Genomic DNA, 22,547 nt, shown 5'->3' on the forward strand with positions numbered 1-22,547 from the left:
ACTAAACCTTACAGCACTAACCCCTAACGGGCACTAAACCGCTCTACTAGCTCTAAACGACACTAAAAGGGTAGGGTCCGTTTACACTCCCTAATAATGACGGGCTCATTGAGTGTTGGTCGACACTTAATTTGATTTTATGTCGGATTGCGCGGAATCTTTCATTTGTTAGTTAATTTTTACATTTTTACTACGCATAGTGCATATCCTATATTTTTATTACATACCCGCTTCATTTCATATTACAAAATATATAGTTATAGTGACACACACTACATGTAGGTAAACCGCTCTACTAGCGCTAAACGACACTAAAAGGGTAGGGTCCGTTTACACTCGCCCTTAATAATGACGGCTGATTGAGTGTTGGTCGACACTTAATTTGAATTTATGTCGGATTGCGCGTTTGTCATTTAATTTTGTCAGTTAATTTTTACATTTTTACTACGCATACCCTATATTTTTATTACATGCCTGCTTCATTTCATATTACAAAATACATAGTTATAGTGCCACACTACATGTAGGTAAACCGTTCTACTAGCGCTAAAGGACACTAAAAGGGTAGGGTCCGTTTACACTCGCCCTTAATAATGACGGCTCATTGAGTGTTGGTCGACACTTAATTTGATTTTATGTCGGATTGCGCGGAGTCTAACATTTGTTAGTTAATTTTTACATTTTTACTATGCATACCCTACATTTTTCAAGTTAAAGTCTAAAGACTCGTAATAAGTTCATTTATTAGTAGGTGCTTAGTTTATTACCTAGATAACATTTGAAAGCGACGAGTTGAATTCAATAATCGCTTTAGTGATTTGTTTTGAAATAAAATTTCAAGAGGGAAGTTTTCAGTACGAAATCTCTATTATAGAATTTAGTAAAGGCTGATAGTCTATAATGTCAAAAAAATATTTGACGACGAAAGTATTCAGTACAAAATAAGAAACACATTTCAAACTCTCTCAAAAACCTTTTCTATTTTCAAGCCACGCTTAAACCGTAAACTATCTAAAATTTTATATTATTTTCGCCGATCCGGATAAACCGGATCCATCCGGTCATTTGCAAGCGCCCCGCGATCGGCGCGGCTTGACAAGCCAATGTGGACGGCCGGACTTTATTGGAAACTTGGATTTGCTCGTGTCACTTTGAGAGTTGAACTTGCAAATAATATTTATTCTGTTGGAAAACTAGTAGACGATTGTCTCTGCGGTGCTTTGGGACTTTTGTAATGTTTCTCAGAATGTTTCTTTTTGTATAAAAAGTTACAGTGTGATAAAAGTATAGTTTCCTAGTCATTGCTCGTTTAAGCACCTAGATACTTGATAGTGAGATAACTTGCAAGTATTTTTGCTAATGTTAACAAAAAAAGCTATTTAGGCTGGGTTGCACCATCTTACTTTAACTTTGACAAACGTCAAAAATCTGTCAAACTCCATACAAAAAGCACCGGTTATTTTCATTGTTACGGTCAAAATAATAAGGTGGTGCAACTCAGCTTTAGTATTTTCTCTATTATGTTCTAATAATTTATATTCAAATCATTTATTCCAACTGAGGCCCTTTCCAGGGCACTTACAATATTTCAGAAGCACAATCGAGGCTATCGAAAAACTTTGACAAGTTTTTTATAAGCGCTTTATAAAACGGTCAGAAACTTTCGTACATTCATGAAACCTTTAACTATGTAAGATCATTGTACTCCAGCCGATCCGGATAAACCGGGCTATCCGGTCATTTGCAAGCGTTTTACGACCGTGCGACTGACAAGCCATTGTGGAGGGAAGGGAGTGGTCGTTTTTTATTGGAAAGTTGGGACTTGTTGGTCGCTGTGTCTGCTTTGGAAAGTATTATTCATGGCAATAATAATATTCATTTTGTTGGCAGAATAGCCATAGATCTCAGTGGGTTAGTCAAGAAAAGGTTATGGACTGAATTTCTTCTGCCATTTCTTCTCAGTGCCTGCGAATATGTTGCCCCGAAGTGGTGATAGGGCAAGCTACATTGGGACGTGTATAAATGCCTAGAAAAAGGGCCTCTAAATACTAATCAAGTATCAGAGTAGTAACCTAAATTAAACCCATGATAGAAGAATAAGAATACGCTGATTCGTATGCTATTTAAATCCCAAAATCAATACGCAATAAATATTGAAACGAAATTTTTGTGCAAAAAGCTGCAATCAACAGAGAACATATTGAGCACGAGTCAATTAAGCAACGAATGATTCATTAACTGCAGATTAAAACACGTCTTTAATGACGGGCAATCGTTCGCGAGGTCTCATGGAGATTTTAATTGGAAATTTTATCGTAAAATCCTGATTGAGTGACGTGTGCAACACTCAGTCAAACGAAACAATCAGCGCTGAGGACGTGCGATTGGTTTCGTTTATTGATTTTGTTTTCTGAGAATCGGTATTGCATGTTTTTAAACTATCGTGTGGATTGTATACTAATTTCACAGATAAATGAGTCCCTAACAAACTATAGTTATAATATATTGAAAGCTACATTGCTCAAACTCAACTAGTCATCTAACTAAGGCTTTAAATGATATTTGAGTTTGATAGAGTTTGGAGCTTCGTTTTATGTATGAATTCAAAAGTATCTGACATTGCACAAACTTTCAGGCCTGTATTTGAGAAGCTGTAAAATACTCTTATAAGTTTACATATATCATTTAGAAAACAAATTCATAACCTTGTAGGAGCAATATTTTTTGTAGAACTAGAGATTGCGGCCTCTAGACTTTAATTTTTTTTCTATAAAAATCTAAATCATATAAAATACCATGTATCATTTTTAAACTTTACACTGGCTTCATCAAAAAGGAAACCCTAACCGACCAACTAAGCTTATGGGTATCGAAAAATAAAACTCATTCGATATTGCATGGAAATTCAAAATGCTGAAATATTCAAGCGCAAAAAGCTGATGAGGCTGAAATCAATTACGGTCCAATAACTATAGCGTAATATAATATCGGCTTCCACGACCGAAAAGGCCTGACCGAAAGCAAAGGATTGCAATTTTCTGATGACACAAACGAGGTTTTAACCCTAGTTTTCAATACTAATAAAATAGCAATAAAATGCGTTAAAGCATTTTATCACAGTTCGTTGTGGTAATGGTTTTTATTGTAACGTTTTTTTAGGTTTATAATTCAATCATTAATGCAAATCGTGTTTACTGTTGATACTTATGCAACTATTTTTTCTATCATGTATGCTGCAATAATCGTATGAAATGCGTTATACTATAGCTATTGGACTCTCACCTACGGTTTGTGCGATCGCTTGCCTCTGTCTAACTACTCTTTGCCAAATCTATAATCTTGATTGTTATAGATGCTCTCAGTGTGAAAAAAGATGGTAATGACAGCTGTATGTATGTAAGCTTTATTTTCGCCTAAATTTTCCAATACCTAAAGTACAGCACCTTAACTAGATAGCACACAAGGCTTTCACGGCAAAATCAACCGTGGCGAACAAAATTACCCCTCTGTGCATTCCGCAGCATTGTCAACATTAATTAGCCACACCGTAAAGAGAGGTACGGATGTTAGTCATAGTATAGTTAGGCACAGAAGTACTTTTGTTCATTAAAATAGGAGTAACGTTTCTGCCTCTGTTTTAAAAAACTAAGGGGCTTATAAAACATGTTAAACGGACATTGAACACTTGTTTAAACTTACATTTAGTAAGGAAACGTCATTTTTATACATTGTGTAATAAATTCATTTAATTTTGTGTTTAGTAAAATCGTGAACCTTGTCCTAATGACAGGCAGCACTGTATAGTTGACTTCAATACGTTAATAGATATATGGGATTATTCAGTGCGTTTCATAATCTACCTATAACCACTTCTATATAAATGACTAATGTATTAATTTGAACTAAATGTATGTGTGATGTGTGTTGATGTGTGTTTCAACAATAGGACTTAGACTAAGAATGGTAAAATAAATTAAAATAATAACAAGAAGTATTGACTCTATTGCCTACTGCCTCTATCAAATGTCTTAGTTTGTGCGCGTAGGTAATATTAACATAATCTAGGGATAGATATTACCCTAGACTGCTGTCACTAGTACCCAAGTCACGTGGTCTCGATAAAGCAGGCTTGCTAAATTAAATTCATAAGCGTCTCGTTTCATTACGGTGAAATGTGTTGGAGGCGAGCATCAGCATGTGATAATCCAGACCTAAGTGTCGGTTAGCGTTCAATGTATCGCATGATTTTAGTAGGCATATTATGGTTTAATGACATGATAGTCTGTAAATTGCTTTAATCTTTGTACTTTTGGTTTAAAGTTAAAACTAAGTATTTACTACGCGAAATTTTAACATAAATATCTAATACAAAACATAATGTGTAAAAACACACATCTTTTTAATTGAAGGGCAGATGTAGGGCAAATAAATAGTACTATTTCTTGTTTTAAACCTTTGACATCTCAGTACTAAAACTGCGAACAGCCCAGCAGATTAAAACGCTATATTGACCTGACATTTATTTCAATCGTCAATTTAAAAAAAATCAGTTAAGTATTATTAAGGTTTTATTAATCGCGTCTTCCAGTGACTTGAAACTTGGACTTTCTTGTTGATATCTACGCCTGAATCTGGATCTGGACCCAGTAAGTAGCTGGAAGTAAAAATATTTAAAAATTCAATCCAGTGACTTGGCCCGTGGACCAAGCTAAAAATGGACCAAGTCACTAAAAGACTATCATTTAATTTATCGGTGCTTAACATAACCAGAACGATCTACAATTTTCGTGCCCGCTCGCGAATCTAGCGAATAAAAAACACGTTTCATCCGGCTGTAAGTTAACAACCGAGCAGATTTTGTATCCCTGCAAAAGATTCCGGGGCGTACTAAAACTGTATCCAGGAAAAGTCTGTCGTATGTGAGTCACGTGGGGTCGATAAAGCAACCCGCCAAATTAAATTCATAAGCCGGTCCTGCCGCAGTACGCCGCTCCGGATACGGGGCTGCGCTAGGCTCGGTTTGTAGATACGGCTCTTTGGTGTTTACTTAGAATTTTTGTCAGTCTTGGGGTTTGACTGTTGCGCGTATGCATTCAATTACAGTTTTATGGAAACGAGGATTGATTGACGTTTCTTTACGTTCAAAGACTCGTCTCACTACTAAGTAGAAGATTATTTTTGTTCATGTTTGTTTGGCGGGCAGCGCAGGACCGTTAATTATGGAAAAGCTTGGAGGAGGCCTTTGTCCAGCAGAGGACGTCATTTGGCTAGAACGAACGAATGTTTGTTTACAAGATTGTGATCTACTGACACGAACATATTGTTTTTTGGCTCCACGCGACTGACAGAATATCTATCCTGATTTAATTTCCAAGAATCTGGCATCTTTGTGGTATATTTATTTCTCAGAAAACAGCAGGTAGGCCAAAGTTGGCACAAATATTTGGTGCTCCGAAAACAGCGTTTTACATTATGTCCTAAAAATAAGCCAAACTTCGCCATAGCATCACTTGAGTTCTAACCATTCCTTAATCCCCGCTAAGATTCGCAGCTTCTAATACAGTGCCGTACGCAGACACCTGTCACCGGCAGCCCTGCGGTCCGGGACTACCCGCGCTGCTAGAGTTGCCAGGATAAATAATAAAATATTCCTAAAGTTATGCTAAAAATTACCACGAAATAACTTACATAATCCTAATTACGCTAATACGTTACATTCTAAGTAAGGAGTTGCAACAAAATTATCTTGGTCTGACCTTTAATCAAATTGAAAATCAAATAAATATTGTTCGTTTTATGTTTAGTCGTGTTACGTGAGATAGTTTCAAGTCCCCAAAAAGGACATAAGATAGTTTTTATCTCGGTTTTAGAAACAGGGACGCGCGCGATAATGTTTTTCTGTGACAAACAAAATTTCACGGGTGAATCGAATATAAAATAATCCAAAAAATATCTATAAACCCTATAAGTGGCAACCCTACGCAAAGCTGACTCCATAACACACTCAGGAACGTCTCGCCTTATACTCAAGCCAACCTTCTACTGAGACATTTAACATGTTAACATTGCGCGACACAAACATGCTTGCAGTTAATTTCTAGATAATAATTTATAATTCTGACTTGTTAGTCTTCTCAAGGATTTTAATGCTAAAATCAAAAGCAAATTCATTTAAATGTAAGTATCTGTTAATATAACTAACTGCCATAATAGAAGCTCTACCTAAAGTAGAGCCCACATTGAGATTAATTACTTACACTATACTTAGTTTATAATTTAAATCAAAGCAAATTAGGCAAGTAATTTTAACAATAATAAGGCTGTGTTGCACCTCCTTATACGGTTAAACCGTAACAATAACCGGTGCTTTTTGTATGGAGTTTCACAGATTTGCCAAAGTAATATGTATAATCACATTCACAACTACACAGCATACGTGAGATAAAACTCAATTTAGTAATCATCTTCCACATAATCGTAGTTAAACTTCATCTTTTCCCATGAACGAGCTTCTCTCCGCTTATTTCTAAATTCTGAAATACCCATACTCGAATATTATAGCTATACTTGTAAGCTCCATACGTCGGGACCGTAACAAGGTCCGCCTGAGGTCGTGCATCTAATAATATTTTCTGAATCTCTTTGAACTCTGGGGTAATGTGGATTTTATTAATAAAACTTCCCAAAGTAATCACTTACAGCTGTTAAGAAAATGCTCTGTTTATTTCCTGGTATTTCTTGATAGATATTTTTAATGAGATTTTTTTGATATTGTTGGAGGAGATAGGTTTAGGGCGATGTTACTGTTACAAGTTTTTTTTATTAATTTACCTACTTATGTGCAGGTATTTTGCCTGCATACTCATCTTCATGTGTATATTTATACACTAGCACGTCAACCTAAACTCTAAAACAAGATGAAAAAATCCTTTTTATATGGATTTGTGGCAGATTTATAGGTCGAATAACTTTTAAATAGGTATCATGCGTGGTATGAACAAATCATAGTGCAAGCACTAGCTCCTTAAAAACTACATATAGAAGTCTAAAATTCTGATTGTGATTGGCTCGCAATAACAGGAAGCTAAATATGCTGCGAGTGGAGTCATCACATTAGGCCAGCGGCGCAGCGGGCATCCGACCCGATCAATGTATAAGTAAAACATTTGAAAATATAGATAGTAACCAATGTCTTTATAGCTCAATATCACGAGTCAGTAAGTAGCTTGACAAGTAAAAGCTCGTAGGTTAGGGCAGTCGATTTACTAAGTGAAATGTTATATCAATACTAAATTAATGCACCTAAGTGAAGCGGTCGTGGTCGCGGGAGGTGCCTGGAAGCGGAAGGTGCCTGGAAGCGGGAGGTGCAGGACTGGTCTTTTTGGAAATCCTTGGAGCCTTTGTCCAGCAGTGGACGTTATTCGGCTGAAACGAACAAACGAACCTAAGTGAAAATATCTGAATTTTATCGTTACCCCTCGTTAAACAAATCTGTATCCAGTCACTTAAATAGGTTAAACAACTTCATAATTTACTTGATGGCAAAACCTCGTCACGCAATTACCGACACTGCTCAAAGAGTGTTAATACCGACCGGTAAATTTAGACTTCACCAAATTATAGCGACGAAGTGCTCCATATTTATTAGCCCCATAAAATTAATAAACGCCACACGCCGCTGATGGCACGGTATAACTCCATCGAAACTTGTGGCAAATTTCATCACATTACATACATGTTTTAACAGTGGAGTGGCAAATTTGCGAAAAGTAGGCACGTAATGAATATTTTAATTTATGCCATAAAAATCGAGGGCAACTATGGGAATGGAGGCGTGCATTGAAAGCTTTAATTAACGTTTCATAAAGCATGTTTAAATACTTTTAATACAGTTACTATATGGGTAGGCAAATTATTGCTGGAACATAACTAAAATGCTTGCTTTCGTACAAGCAAGTAACACAGCTAATTCCAAAAATATCAACCTTAAGAGGACACAGGACACACAAAACAAAAATAAGGAAGAAGCATTATTGAGTTCAGATTTTCGTGAAAACATTAATAATGTGATTAACCTACATTTCACGTGGTGCCGGTGGAATATAGCTATTCTCTGAATCGGTATCTACACGTCTTCAAGTCTCTCAGGGCCACGTTTAACTTTTCTTCTTACAAGGAAGTTCAATTCGTCTCGTTTTCTTGGAACACAAAGGTTCATGTTATTAAGGAATAATAATGTACTTGTTATACACATTAAATAAGTATATTTTACAGATATGTAAAGTTGACTCACTTTCACTATTCACTTCTTTTGCTATGGCTTCGTAATTTTATTACAGGAAGTACAGTGTACCTAAATGGGCAACTAGGTAGCGCCCGGCAAACGGTATTTTATTGTAAAAATTTGTAGAGACGACAGCTCATTAGACTTAACATTTTTTTTGCTAAAATGGTAACGGTATCATAAGTACAAAGGAGCCTGTGTTAAGGTTGAAGTGCCGTTGCATGTGCCTCCGCTGTCTACTTCAAAATAAAACCTATGCCATTGCCTTTTCATTGGGTGTTGAAAAGTTATACTAAGTGCGTAATGTTGGCGCCTCTCCATTTTCCTAGTTCGACGAAACCCGAGAAAACGTTTCTACGGAAACACGGAAGATTTGTACAGAGATTCGTATAACCAGCTAATTCTCTCCTTATCCCGTTCGTAATAAGGTCCAGTTTAATCTCGTTTGCTGGCATTCTTACAAAGTCAAACACCGTTCTGCTCGTTCGCACGTGAAAATGTGTTGCCAGCTTAATACGAATCTTTTGTATGATTTCTTTTTCGGGTAGATATTTATTAAGATTGAAGCACAATACACTCAGTGGCTGAGAAAATGATGAGTTACCGCGATGAAATATAAAACTCCTTTAAAACGTATTGGCAATTTCCGTGTGTTATTCTCTAAGCTCTTTAATTACTAATTAAAATTGTTTACTGACATGTTCAAGTCATTCCTACAAATCATATTGTTCACTCGCAAATGAATAATGAATATTAATTTCAAACACAAGACAGGATGTCGTACTTGTTAAAATTTTGTAAATATTGTTTCCTGTAATTAACAAAACTGAAATGTGACTGATTTTTCACAATTCTCTCTTTTATGGATATATATAAAGGAATATTGCTTATAGAAATTTGAATTACATTAGGTAGTCCATAATATGCATGTATATTTATTTCGTTTATTTTCTTTAAACGCCCACACAAGCTCTTCTGATTTACATAATACTCAAAATTATCTGCAGCTGCTAATAATATTACTTAATACTATGACATCACAGAAAACTGTAGGTACCTACTTAGGTACCTATAATAAACGCGTAATTTCATAAACCAATTCTTCACATTCTAACCTACTGCAGAATCAAATTAAACTCGGCGTTTTTTATTTCCCATCCCAATATCCAAGGATTCATATCGCGGATAAACTGCCTCTGTATACCACATCAGCATTTTCCCCAGCTACAATATTTGAGGCACGTCCTCCATGAGTAGGCCGCGAAATTCATAACCTACCATGGGGGCTATATTGAAAAATAGTTATTTAGATTAGCGGCCGCGGCCCGAGTGACTGACAGAATGCGAATTTATTATATTCGAGAATTTGTTCGGAATATTTTGTTTTATACAGGGTGAATTTGCAGTCAGTGTACAAATTTTTAGGAGCGACTCGGAATCAGTAACTTAATCGATTAACGTTAAATAAACAACTTTTTTCCCGTATTTAATAATTTTCATTAGCTGCGCGCGGTTTCAAAATTGGCTTACGTGGAAAATTTATTTACTTCGTGCATAGAAAAATTCGTACACACAGTTAACTGCAAAGCTAGACATAATGATGCGCGAAAATAAGTCTTATCCTTTAATACTATGTGGGCCATGGGCACCCGAGAACTAGATTTCCAATATTGAAATTTTTTGCGAAAAATACCACGGCTAAAGATAAATAAGATAAAGTTGTATTGTTAAATTGTTCTATAGAGCTTATTAAAAAAAATAGATATTGATTACAAAGTCACCCTGTATTTCTACTTTATTCGCTGGCAGACACTTTATTTCGAGACAATTCAAGTGATCTAATATCTAGAAGGGCGCGTCAAAGTCAAGAGTGAGTTATGGGTTACACTACAGACATCTGAAAACTTAATTCAAAATATGAGGTGATGAATCTTGGAAGAAAGTTCTAAGTATTTCAAGTTGCTAAAGAGTCAACGCTTTAAGTTACAAATATTTAATAACGTCGCTAAGCTAAGCTAGTGTCTAAAGGTATATCTTATTGAAGTGATGTCACTAAAAAGTTACATAAGGAATAAGTAGTTTATTCCTTTTAACTGTAAACGTATAAAACTGGGTTTTTGCAAACAACAGGTCACAAACTTACAGCCAGTTCTAGCACTTCAGGCTGGTATCTACGAAATCTAACATTTCAGGCATTTAACTAAAAGTCCATATTTTTATTACTTTTATCAACGTAAAACGTAACTTTATTATATTGAATATTGATTGCGTCGACGTTGAACAATATAGAGAGGCAATATGACATACTTTCAAAGCCTCTATGCGTCACAGCTTTTAACTAAACCAACACAATATCCTTTTTATTTTATATGGTATTTTACAATATCGAAAAATGACTGAATATAGGTATGCGGTCAACCCGCTACATGGCGATTTTTGTTGGAATTCACCCAATTTATTTTGTTCGCGGTCCCATGGCTATTGTTATTGAATATTTGAAAGTTATAATAGAGTTTGCGCCTTTGTGATATTTTTATGTGCGTGATAATTTTATTTTGAAATCCTAAAATCTACATACTTTTTTGCATACCACACAGATTGACAATAACTTAGGAGCGCAATAAAATAATAATAGTTTAAAAATTATAGACATTCATACTCGTAATTACGTACTAGGAATTTCCATGAAACTGCAGCAACCAAACTGGCCCCGTCGAGACTCAAACATATACAACAAAGTCTCATCAAGTATTCAAAGTTATCGTTTGTGTGGGAGCAGTTAGCTAGAGACCTTTGGCCTAATTGTTTTTCTTTTTGTAATTGTGTTTAATACTGTACAGTCGACAGCATATCAAGCTATACATTTTCGTTGCAAACTCGCCCCTATCGCAACTACGTAAGATACCGCAGTGTTTACGTTGACGTGCTGTCGACCGTATCTATCTCATGTTGATAGCCCAATAAAATAAATAAGTTAACAGTCACTTTTCTATTGTTACAGTTGAATCGCCAGCAAATGTGCAGATGTAGAAATGTGACGATCAAACCGAAACTGCAAAAGATGAAGCGGCGATCGCTGACCACCGTCCGCGAGGAATCTCCAACGAAGAGTTTGTTCAGCAGTGACCTGGCCATCTACGTCATGGTGACGGCCACTGCTGTGCTCAGCTACGTCAACAGTCTGAACGGAGACTTCGTGCATGATGATATACCGGCGATCACGACGAACGCTGACGTCATTGGAGGCAATTCGCTGCAGCAGTTGTTGCTGGATGATTTTTGGGGTACTCCGATGGCAGATGCAAGCAGTCACAAGTCCTACCGCCCGCTGACTACGCTGTCTTTCAGGTTAGTGCTGATTTCATTGTTTCTTCTTCTAGTGTTTTTTCTCTCACTACGGGGAAGATTTGCATCTTTTATTTATGAATGACAAGGCAGGTATTTTATTTTATCTGTAGGTCTAGGATGTGCGCCATGAAAAAATTGTATCAAACATTTTTATCGAACTTTCACGATAAGCCCATACATTTGTAGTCTAAAATCGTTTGATAAGATTTTATCATGGCATCCTAGCCTGGATGATAAAAAGTGATGATCAGACCTACTCTTCATAATCTAGTGGCATTAATTTAAATCTAATTTAGTCATTGGCTTAGGTAAATCGATGTAAAATGGTAAAAGCAAGCAATAGAGAACAAAACGTGACGTTTAAACCAAAACAAACACAAAAATCAACACGGAACTACTACTTAGATAGAGGCAATTTTTATAACACAAAACAACATCGCACAAACTACTCTAATCGAATTACTCTCGTGGTTACCGCATATCTCATCGACAAAATCGATTAATCAAAATCGAAAACACCCGCTCATTAGTACAGAGCCTCAATTACTGGAAAACAAAGCGTTCCCCGAATGAGTGGAGCCGGCGCGGGGCCAGACTGACACATTTTTAGTGCTATAGATATGCATTTCGTTGTTTGCATTCGAATTGGCGCCAAATACACAGCCAAAAGGCATCAGCTAACGAATTTTACGATGTTTCAGAAGCAATTGAAACGTGCGCTCTTGAAAATAAGATTGAAAACATATTATTACAAAGTTAGAACAAAATGGTATCATAGTGAAAATTTAGAAGTGAATACAGGAGTAGTACTTACTTACTTCCTCATCGTTGTCTCATATTACTTTCGTGGTGTAAAATTTACTGATAACTAATAATAATATAACTCAGTTGAATATCGATTCGACTATTTTAGTTTTTCAATGTAATTCTGCTATTAAAATTGAGAATATGAAACTTAGGACTAGAAATAGAATACACGTAATCAATAAACAATTACTTAGTATATTATTCCTCTACCAACAAAAAGCTAGCCTAAGTTTGTGAAGGTCAAAGCGTTTGTATCAGTAAGTTAATTACTTACTTAATTAAAGTCATTTACGCCCACAAAGATGTCTAGACGTGTATTTTATCCACAAATAATTAATGTGAGAAGAATAAACATTTATGTATGCGTAAGTTGTTAGACTTTGTGCAAGAAGTGAGCCGTGATTTTTACGGGATGATGAAATAATTTAGGAACAGAATAGGTACCTAGTTGAGAATCTTTACTCGTTATGTATAGAAATTACACAACTACATGCCTCTTTTGTAAATGCGTGAATAGTAGTATGTAATGTAGGGCCTATTTTACCAAGTAAAATGTTTTTAACACGCTTTTGTTTTTATTTTTCGTTCATTGTCTGCGCGCGTTCGATCCTTCTGGTACAGTCTAGTCGGGGCGAACGCGAGGAAGTGTGCGTGTATAGATAGTGCCATCCACGAAGACGCGCCTCACCATTCGTCTTAATCGTTTATAGTTTATGTATGCATGCTTCCGCTAATGTTTGAGTGTTATAGATAGGTACATGCTAATTATCCACGAGTGCACACGCACACTACCATAGTTTCTACGATCAAACTCAAAAATTGGTGGAGCGCGTCTTCGTGGATGGCACCATCTATGAGTGGAAATGTACGACGGATTAGCAAGCTGAAGTGGCAATAGGCAGGGCACATAGTACGTAGAACTGACGGCCGATGGGGCAGCAAGGTTCTGGAGTGGAGGCCGGGTACCGGAAAACGCAGCGTGGGACGTCCACCCACAAGGTGGACCGACGATATCATAAAGGTAGCAGGAAAGCGCTGGACACAGGCCGCTACCAANCTAAAAATATACAGATTTACGTGCAGTGATTACCCACCGTTAAAATGACCGTTAGAAATCAAATTTTATCAGTTATTTTCATTGATAATGGAGAAAACACTTATAATTTCATCATAACTATATACCATTAGTTGAATATAAAATAACTTGCAAAAAAAATTTAACCTCCAAGAAAGTAATTCCTTAGTAAAATTGTTAAAGTCTTTACCTGTTTGAGTAACATTTTCACCCGTCTTGACAAAATCCGCCATGACTGTTTTTTTTAGTGTTTCCTATTGTAAATTTTAAATCTACTGTACATTGATCTCGGAGCCATCTACTTAGTAAATTCAAATCTAACTAGAGTGATTCAAAGTCAGCACCTGACAATATTATTCTTAAAGCGGGCAATCACTACCAGTGGGCAATCACTCTCTGGTTTACCCTAACTCAGTCGAATATCGATTCGACTATTTTAGTTTTTCAATGTAATTCTGCTATTAAAATTGAGAATATGAAACTTAGGACTAGAAATAGAATACACGTAATCAATAAACAATTACTTAGTATATTATTCCGCTACCAACAAAAAGCTAGCCTAAGTTTGTGGAGGTCAAAACGTTTGTATCAGTAAGTTAATTACTTACTTAATTAAAGTCATTTACGCCCACAAAGATGTCTAGACGTGTATTTTATCCACAAATAATTAATGTGAGAAGAATAAACATTTAAGTAGGCGTAAAAGTTGTTAGTTTGTGCAAAAAGTGTGGATTTTTACGGAATGATTAAATAGTTTAGGAACAGTGTGCCTACCATGAGTTTACGTTAGGTGAGCTCGCTAGCAAATACGTCAAAAAATTCTATGAAGATCTTATTTCTTGAAACTAGCCACTAGGGGCGCTGCACAATATGTCATACATTTAAATGTCATTTTTTACGCAGTCGCTAGCGAGCACACCTAACGTAAACTCATGGTAGGCACACAGAATAGGTAGTCGAGAATCTTTACTCGTTATGTATATGTTACGGTTAATGTGATAAATTGAAAATTATTAATAATTACCGGTTATTATGAATAATTCCCGACAGTCGCGGTGAAAGTGATAAATTAATCACATTTAACAGTGATTATTTAATAATTCAACCTTAGTACTAACAAATTTCATAAAAGAGAACAACATCTTGTGTACGTGTTTGTGTACAGCCAAACTTTTGAACGTTTTGATATCATATATGAATATAATTTGGCATAATGAGTTTGGAATGTTTCTTGCATAATATTACTTTTCCATGATGCTTATAACATAATGTTTTGATTTAAAGTAAAAAATAGGTTAAGGTGCAGCGGGGGTGGCCCTTGGGCCACCCCTAAGCCGCCTATTTAGTTTTATACACACATAAATGACCTCATATTAATCACATTTACCAAATCATGCGGTAATTATTCATAATAACCGGCGATTATTCATAATTTTCACATTTATCACTTTGACCGTAACATATACATATAAATGCGTGAATAGTAATAAGAAGGGACGATTTTAACAAGTAAAATCTATAACACGCTTTTATAAGCGTTTTGATGACTCTTTTATAAAGCAAACAGCTAGGGACTGGAATTCGCTGCCTGCTGCTGTCTTTCCCGAAGACTATAATCCGGGCATTTTCAAGGCGAGAGTGAATAGGCACTTACACGGCAGATATGTACCATCCTAGACTGCATCCCACTTAACATCAGGTGCGATTGTGGTCAAATAACTGCCTTTAATATACATAAAAAATAATTCTCGTGCATTGTCAGCGCGCGTTTGCCCCTTGTGGTACAGTTCGGGGCGAACGCGAGGAAGTGTGCAGCGTGCGGGTATAGATAGTGCCATCCACGAAGACGCGCCTCACCATTCGTCTGAATCGTTTATAGTTTATGTATGTATGCTTCCGCTAATGTTTGAGTGTTATTGATAAGTAGGTACATGCTAATTATCCATGAGTGCACACGCACACTACCATAATTTCTACGATCAAACTCAAAAATTGGTGGGGCGCGTCTTCGTGGATGGCACCATCTATGAGTGGAAATGTACGACGGATTAGCAAGCTGAAGTGCAGGGCACATAGTAGGTAGAACTGACAGCCGACGGGGCAGCAAGGTTCTGGAGTGGAGGCCGCGTACCGGAAAACGCAGCGTGGGACGTCCACCCACAAGGTGGACCGACGACATCATAAAGGTAGCAGGAAAGCGTTGGACACAGGCAGCTACCAACCGGGTAACATGGAAAGCATTGGGGGAGGCCTATGTTCAGCAGTGGACGTCCTATGGCTGAGATGATGATGATGATGATAAGTGGTAAGGATAGTCGCATTCCAGCGAGGTGCGCCGTTAGCTCAATCCGGTTGTACAGTCGCGGAATGAAAAGGTTCGTCACCTTAGTGTCGGTTTTCGCTTGCACTAGGTACTGTAAGAGTCAAACCTGCCAACATAACAGTACAAGAAACAGTGCTGCTAACATTTAAATATATATGACGTTTGCTAACGAATAAGGTTTTGCTTGTTTATTTTTCTATCCCATCAGTGCAATGCAATGATGACATTGACCAATTGACAACAGTTATTTTTTATTTAAAAGAAATAATAATGGCAGGTTGAACCAACAAGAAGGTTTTAGTTTATCAATCATAATAATCTTATTGACAAGATAAATCGTCAAACAACTTTGATCTGAATAATTTTGAACTTTACTCACGAACAGTTAAAGATTATTTTCTCTAACTCGAGATTATTCTGTAACATAGTTTCAAAAGGTAATATGTGCTCGCGATTCGTTGAAGGAATCAATTTGAAAACTGACGAACCTTTTCATTCCGTGACTGTACATACTGATCTCGCCAAGCTGTGGCAAAAACGGATAAATGGCGATGCGATCCCATAATGCGCCGTGCCAGCTCGGATTGCATTGTTGTACATACATTTCCATAAAGACCCGTTTAATGCTAAGGTTGTACCGACAAACGCTTCAGTTCATAAAGTAACTGAGATTTCTACGCTAGGCTAAGCCTGTCATGTAGACAATCTTTTGTCACAAGTTAACAAAAATATTTATATCATATGCGACCGCAACTGTCAGTCAACAACGAAAAAGAAAATAAATCAAAATTATAATATTTATGCATAATTTATTAATAATATATTAATAATATTACATAACGAATACGCCCGTTACTAATTACGACTTAATGTATTTTGTCGTTATTGTGAGAAATGTAGACGGAAAAACGTTTTATTCGAGCACATTGCATTTATTTTGGCGTTATTTTAAAGCTTCAATTTGCTTAAAACGGCGCGTTTGGAGTGTTATTGAGTACCTATCGTTTGATATTGTTATTCTTAACATACGCATTGGTCAATATAACGGGTATTTTATGTGTATGGGTTCGGAATAGGACCGTATTGAATTTTATTAAATGCTTTTAAGAAGGTTTGTTTTACGGCTGTGGGCTAAGTCAATTTAATGCCTGATAGGAAGAAATAAGAGAAGAAAAGAGAAGTGGTAATTTTTTTACAGACAACATAAAAGTATCTTATCATTGTTTTTCATTAATTAAAAAGATGCAAAATCAATATCTTACTGCTTAATATGACATACCATTTAACCTCTATGTCAAACTAAATTCCAAATTTCTCTACCAAAAAGAAAAAAGTAATGGTCCTCAAGTTTAACTTTGGAACCTTAAACGTAAAAGATTTCTTCAGTCAACTATCCCCGGTCTCTTATCTGCCTATTCCTCATAATAAAGTTCCACTATCACGTCTGTGTATGTAACAGATAACCTACGTCCGATGTCCCTATTACACCCTCCTCCGACCCATTCAAACTTCGACTCTGTCCCCAAAGTATAAAGTCGAAAATTAGTGTAACTGCCGTTGGATGTTCACCTGCAGGACGTCGCACTAATAAATTATGATAACACGTGACATTTGTGGTTCCGTACCGAAAGAGTGGTCCTTATCGCACTTGCCGAATTCGCACTTTGCCGAAATGTATATTTATTGCTTTTTAGGGTTATGTGACGGCGACCCTCGCTCTGGCACGTCATCCATCTGTCTGGTATAGAGGGTAGCCGTATTTTTTCTAAATGAGATTGTAAAATAGTTCTTTTGGGGTCGACGAAGAGAAATCTGCCACGCGCGATTGGGTATAGTTGATACTACCAATCAATTGACATACTTTTTATGAGCTGTCAAAGCGCAATGTCCCTCGTCGATTTTTTATATTGCTATATGAACCTTTGACGTCGTGTCCACGAACATAATTATTTGTAAAGTAACTAAAAGTATTTTTAATAAAATTTATCTATTCAATCAAATTGCGTTCCATTTCAACTAAAATAGAGAAACACGATTTTCAACGCGAAATTTTTTTGTGTGAGTTTCTCTATTTATCTCTATTTTAGTTCAAATACCGTGTGATCATGGTCACACATTACGCTACTTTTTAGTTATTTCCTATTTTTATAAGTGGTTAAAGATAGAACCAAATACCAAAATATCTTTTACCAAAGTTAATATCATCTGTATTAATACGCCAGCTTATTTTTATAAATGGTTAAAGACAGAATCAAATTTTACCAAAATATATTTTACCAAAGTTAATATCATCTGTACTAATACGCCAGCCTACTAATGATCAAAATATTGTTAGTTACAAAACGCAGCCATAAGAAGGTTTTCCAACATTTTACTGAACAACGATACCGTTCAGCCTTGATAACACACTTTAAACTCTAATTCCTTTCCTTAATATCATATTATTTCGAAGCATAGTGCCGTAACAACATAGCCAACCTAAAAACCAAAACAATAAATTATTCAAATCCAATAATAGCTTAATTAAGGTTAATCTGTTAAGTGCCTTCAAATTCTATTTACGAGGTGGCTTGTTGTTGTTTTTGTCGACAAAAAGCTTAAATAACAATCTTATGTTTGTTACTTACTTCCATTATTTATAATACCTACTCGACTTAATTTAGTATACTCAATAGGCGCCAATATTAAGCATTCAATAAGAGCTAAGTAATTATTTGTAGTACAAATGTAGTGTAGAAACCATGGGTTTCTGGGGGACTAGTTCAACGTATCTTTTAATAATAACAATTTACAGTTAGATTTTAAACTTTCGCGTTCCATTTCAATTAAAATAGTAAGCGTTAAGACCCGTGTCTTACCTACTATTTTAATTAAACAATTTACTGTTGACCAAAATACTGGCAGTTCCCTCGGTAGCCTCGGCAGTATAGGCCAGATTCTTAGGCTGGGTTGCACCATCTTACTTTGACTTTAACAAACGTCAGAAATCTGTCAAACTCCATACGAAACACACCGGGTATCGTTATAGTTACTGTTAGGCTGAGTTGCACCAACTTACTATAACCGTAACTTTGACAATAACCGGTGCTTTTTGTATCAAATTTGACAGATTTTTGACGTTTGATAAAGTCAAAGTAAGATGGTGCAACTCGGCCTTAGAGTAACTCGTAGATGGTGCATTTCAGTCTTAACCTTTTGAGAGCCTGAGGCATTTACGGGAACAATAACTATGTTTTACCATTTAATAAATATTTTTTTCGTATTTGACTATAAAAATAATATTCCCGTTTGTGATCGGTTTTCAATACCTAATTATTTTTTAATAAGTACGTAGGTAAGTAATTTGTTAGAATTATCATTATGATATATTTTATGAAATTTAACTACGCAATCACCCAGAATTATTTATGTATCATTGTTATTCTAGATATGGAAATCAATCAGTACAAATCGTATACGTTATACACTAATAATTTACCGACGGATTTGCTCTATTGTGCTGCGAACAAAGCACGCGAGTATAATATGTGTTGAGTTGATACGGATTAAACCGACTGATTACGTTTGGTTGATTAGATTTCAATATTAAATGTATTATTCACTTGTATTTGGACTGGCGCCTAAATATGAATCGTATACGTGCTAAGAAACAACAGTGTGTATGTATAATTGATATGTTCAGATTATGTTTGTATCTGACTTACTTGTAAATCTGCCAAATGCTGGCAGATTATTGTTACTATGGGTACGACTTATAACGTAGATCTCATACTTTTTGAAAGGTTTTTCATCTTTAAATTGTTTCGTACAGTCAGCGTCAAATAGGTCCTGATAGCCGAAGTAGCCAAAAAGGTCGCAACATGTTTTTGTTACAATTAGAATAAGGTTGTTGTCATCCTAACGACATCGTAAAGGTAGCAGGGAAGCGCTGGACGCAGGCCGCTACCAATCATCAACATGGAAAGCATTGGGGGAGGCCTATGTTCAGCAGTGGACGTCCTATGGCTGAAATGATGATGATGATGTGTTGTGATGGTCTTTTTAGCCACTTTGGCTAAAAAAACTATTTGACGCTGACTACACCTAAGTGCCATTTGATGTCTTTAAAAATATTTATTCCCGCCTTCTTTGCCAGCCATTGCAACTCGTTCGTAATAAAAACAGCGCTATAAATATTTTGTCGCTAAAATATCAACCAAAATAGCCGGGGTGCCGAAAATAATAAACNAACGGTTTTTACACAATTTCGTCACACAAGACATGTCGTATTTGTGTTGTTTTTTCGCTGCTTAAATGAGTCAACTGTGTGAAGTTTGCATTCGAAGTGGTGTATCAGGGTGTGAATGTGTGCGTGCCGGCCTATACGTACAGGCAAGCTGATGTATCCTAATGTCACAGTATTTTGTTGATGAGAATCCGTCCGACTTTTTTTATAGGTCCATGACCGCAGCCATCTTTTTTTTATTATCGTTCATAGACAACAGAGTAACACCAAAATCCACACTTTGGCCATAGACACATAACGTTCAGAAATAATTAACTTTTAAATATTCAACATTTGTATCAAGTTTGACAAATTTTTGACGTTTGTTAAAGTCAAAGTAAAATGGTGCAACTCGGCCTTAGAGTAACTCGTAGATGGTGCATTTCAGTCTTAACCTTTTGAAAGCCTGAGGCATTTACGGGAACAATAACTATGTTTTACCATTTAATAATAACTAGCTGACCCGGCGAACTTTGTTCCGCCTTAATGGCAATAAATAAGCAGACTTTTTTTTTTATTTCGAACGGGATAAAAAGTGTCCTATGTCCTTCTCCTGGCTCTAAACTACCTCCCTGACAATTTTCAGCTAAATCGGTTCAGCCGTTCTTGAGTTATAAGCGAAGTAACTAACACGACTTTCTTTTATATGTATAGATAAGTACGTAGGTAAGTAATATGTTAAAATTAACATTATGATATACCTAAATTGAACTACGAAAATTAGCTCTACTGTTATCCAATACATTAAACTCAAAATAATAATATCTGATAATACACAACCACAAGTTCCCCCAGAATTATTTATGTATCATTGTTATTCTAGATATGGAAATCAATCAGTACAATTCGTATACGTTATACACTAATAATTTACCGGCGGATTTGCTCTATTGTGCTGCGAACAAAGCACGCGCGTATAATATGTGTTGAGTTGATACGGATTAAACCGACCGATTACGTTTGGTTGATTAGGTTTCAATATTAAATGTATTATTAACTTGTATTTGGACTGGCGCCTAAATATGGATCGTATACGTGCTAAGAAACAACAGTGTGTATGTATAAGTGATATGTTCAGATTATGTTTGTATCTGATTTACTTGTAAATCTGCCATATGCTGGCAGATTATTGTTACTATGGGTACGACTTATAACGTTGATCTCATACTTTTTGGAAGGTTTTTCATCATTAAATTGTTTCGTACAGTCAGCGTCAAATAGGTCGTGATAGCCGAAGTAGCCAAAAAGGTCGCAACATGTTTTTGTTACAATTCGAATAAGATTGTGTTGTCAACGCTGGCCGTAACTAAGTGCCATTTGATGTCTTAAAAATATTTATTCCCGCCTTCTTTGCCAGCCACTGCAACTCGTTCGTAATAAAAACAGCACTATAAATATCTCGTCGCTAAAATATCAACCAAAATAGCCGGGGTGACGAAAATAATAAACTTATACAACACAGTGTTTCCTCACAAAATACAGTCATAACAATATGCAAGATATATTACTCAAAACATCTGCGTCCCGTGTCCTGTCCAAACACATCCTCACTTTACTTTGTACTCTGTTGTACGAAACCAAACACAGGGATTGGAAAGAAATACACACTCAAGCTCGCGAAATTTACCCTCAGCATTACAAGAATCCATACGCAAATAACTATTTTGATGTCTAATATTTGCGCGGTGACTGTACGTGTTCCGATTTTAGGAACAGAACGGGTTTTGGAACGAAAAAAAAACAGTATTACAGTAGAGAAATAAGTTAGTTTTGTGACTGCCTTTTGCTAAACATAGGTATGTCATACGATAACTTATCTGCTAGGCTAAGGGCTGATTTTTATGGTAAAATCAGCCCTTAGTTAGGTATTTTTAAGCCACCTGACTATCTTTGTATAAAAAAAACTTAATACCTATGCATAACTCTTAAGCGGCTTTAAGAGCTACCTATTAAAGTACTTTTATTTTCAGTTCATGAAAAATTGTACAATAAAAAATGTTAGACAGACGAGAAACAAATAATAATGCTATGAACATACACATTTCATGTCCATTATTTATTTTCATGTGACATAATTTAATAGCTCTGTAAGGTGACAAACTACAACTACACAATGGAAGTCTTAATTTTATTGCCATACCACTTACAATTTACGTGAACTTGCTCATCGTAAATAATGCGTTAAAGTCTACTTTCTTAGCGCGACTTTATTTGTTCCTCAGACAATTAAACTTAACTGCGCTCTAACTGCTCCTAGTTACTCCTAGTTAACTTTTGTCACTGTTCCAAAAATATCACGTTCCATAATATGCTCTTATCTTAAGAACAGAAGCGGGGCCGTTCCAAATATGGAAACAAATACTATGGAGGCCAACAATCGGATTACAAGGGAAGCAAAAACCAATATATTTTATGTATGTACAGCTGGGTAGAGTTATTATGTATG

The 22,547-nt window shown here is 36.1% G+C and overlaps 1 protein-coding gene across 1 annotated transcript in view; it reads left to right on the top strand.

Annotated features, from left to right (window-relative positions):
• Positions 1-22,547, top strand: part of LOC114364054 (protein O-mannosyl-transferase TMTC1) — a 193,400-nt gene that overhangs the window by 85,486 nt on the left and 85,367 nt on the right. The window contains exon 2 of the mRNA XM_028320037.1: positions 11,286-11,632. Within this exon, the coding sequence (XP_028175838.1) occupies positions 11,301-11,632 (332 nt within the window). The 5' untranslated portion in view covers positions 11,286-11,300. The remainder of the gene's footprint in view (positions 1-11,285; positions 11,633-22,547) is intronic.

This window comes from Ostrinia furnacalis, unplaced genomic scaffold (genome assembly GCF_004193835.3).
Source record: "Ostrinia furnacalis isolate ACB-3 unplaced genomic scaffold, ASM419383v2 OfSCF7341, whole genome shotgun sequence".
Taxonomy (NCBI): Eukaryota; Metazoa; Arthropoda; class Insecta; order Lepidoptera; family Crambidae; genus Ostrinia; species Ostrinia furnacalis.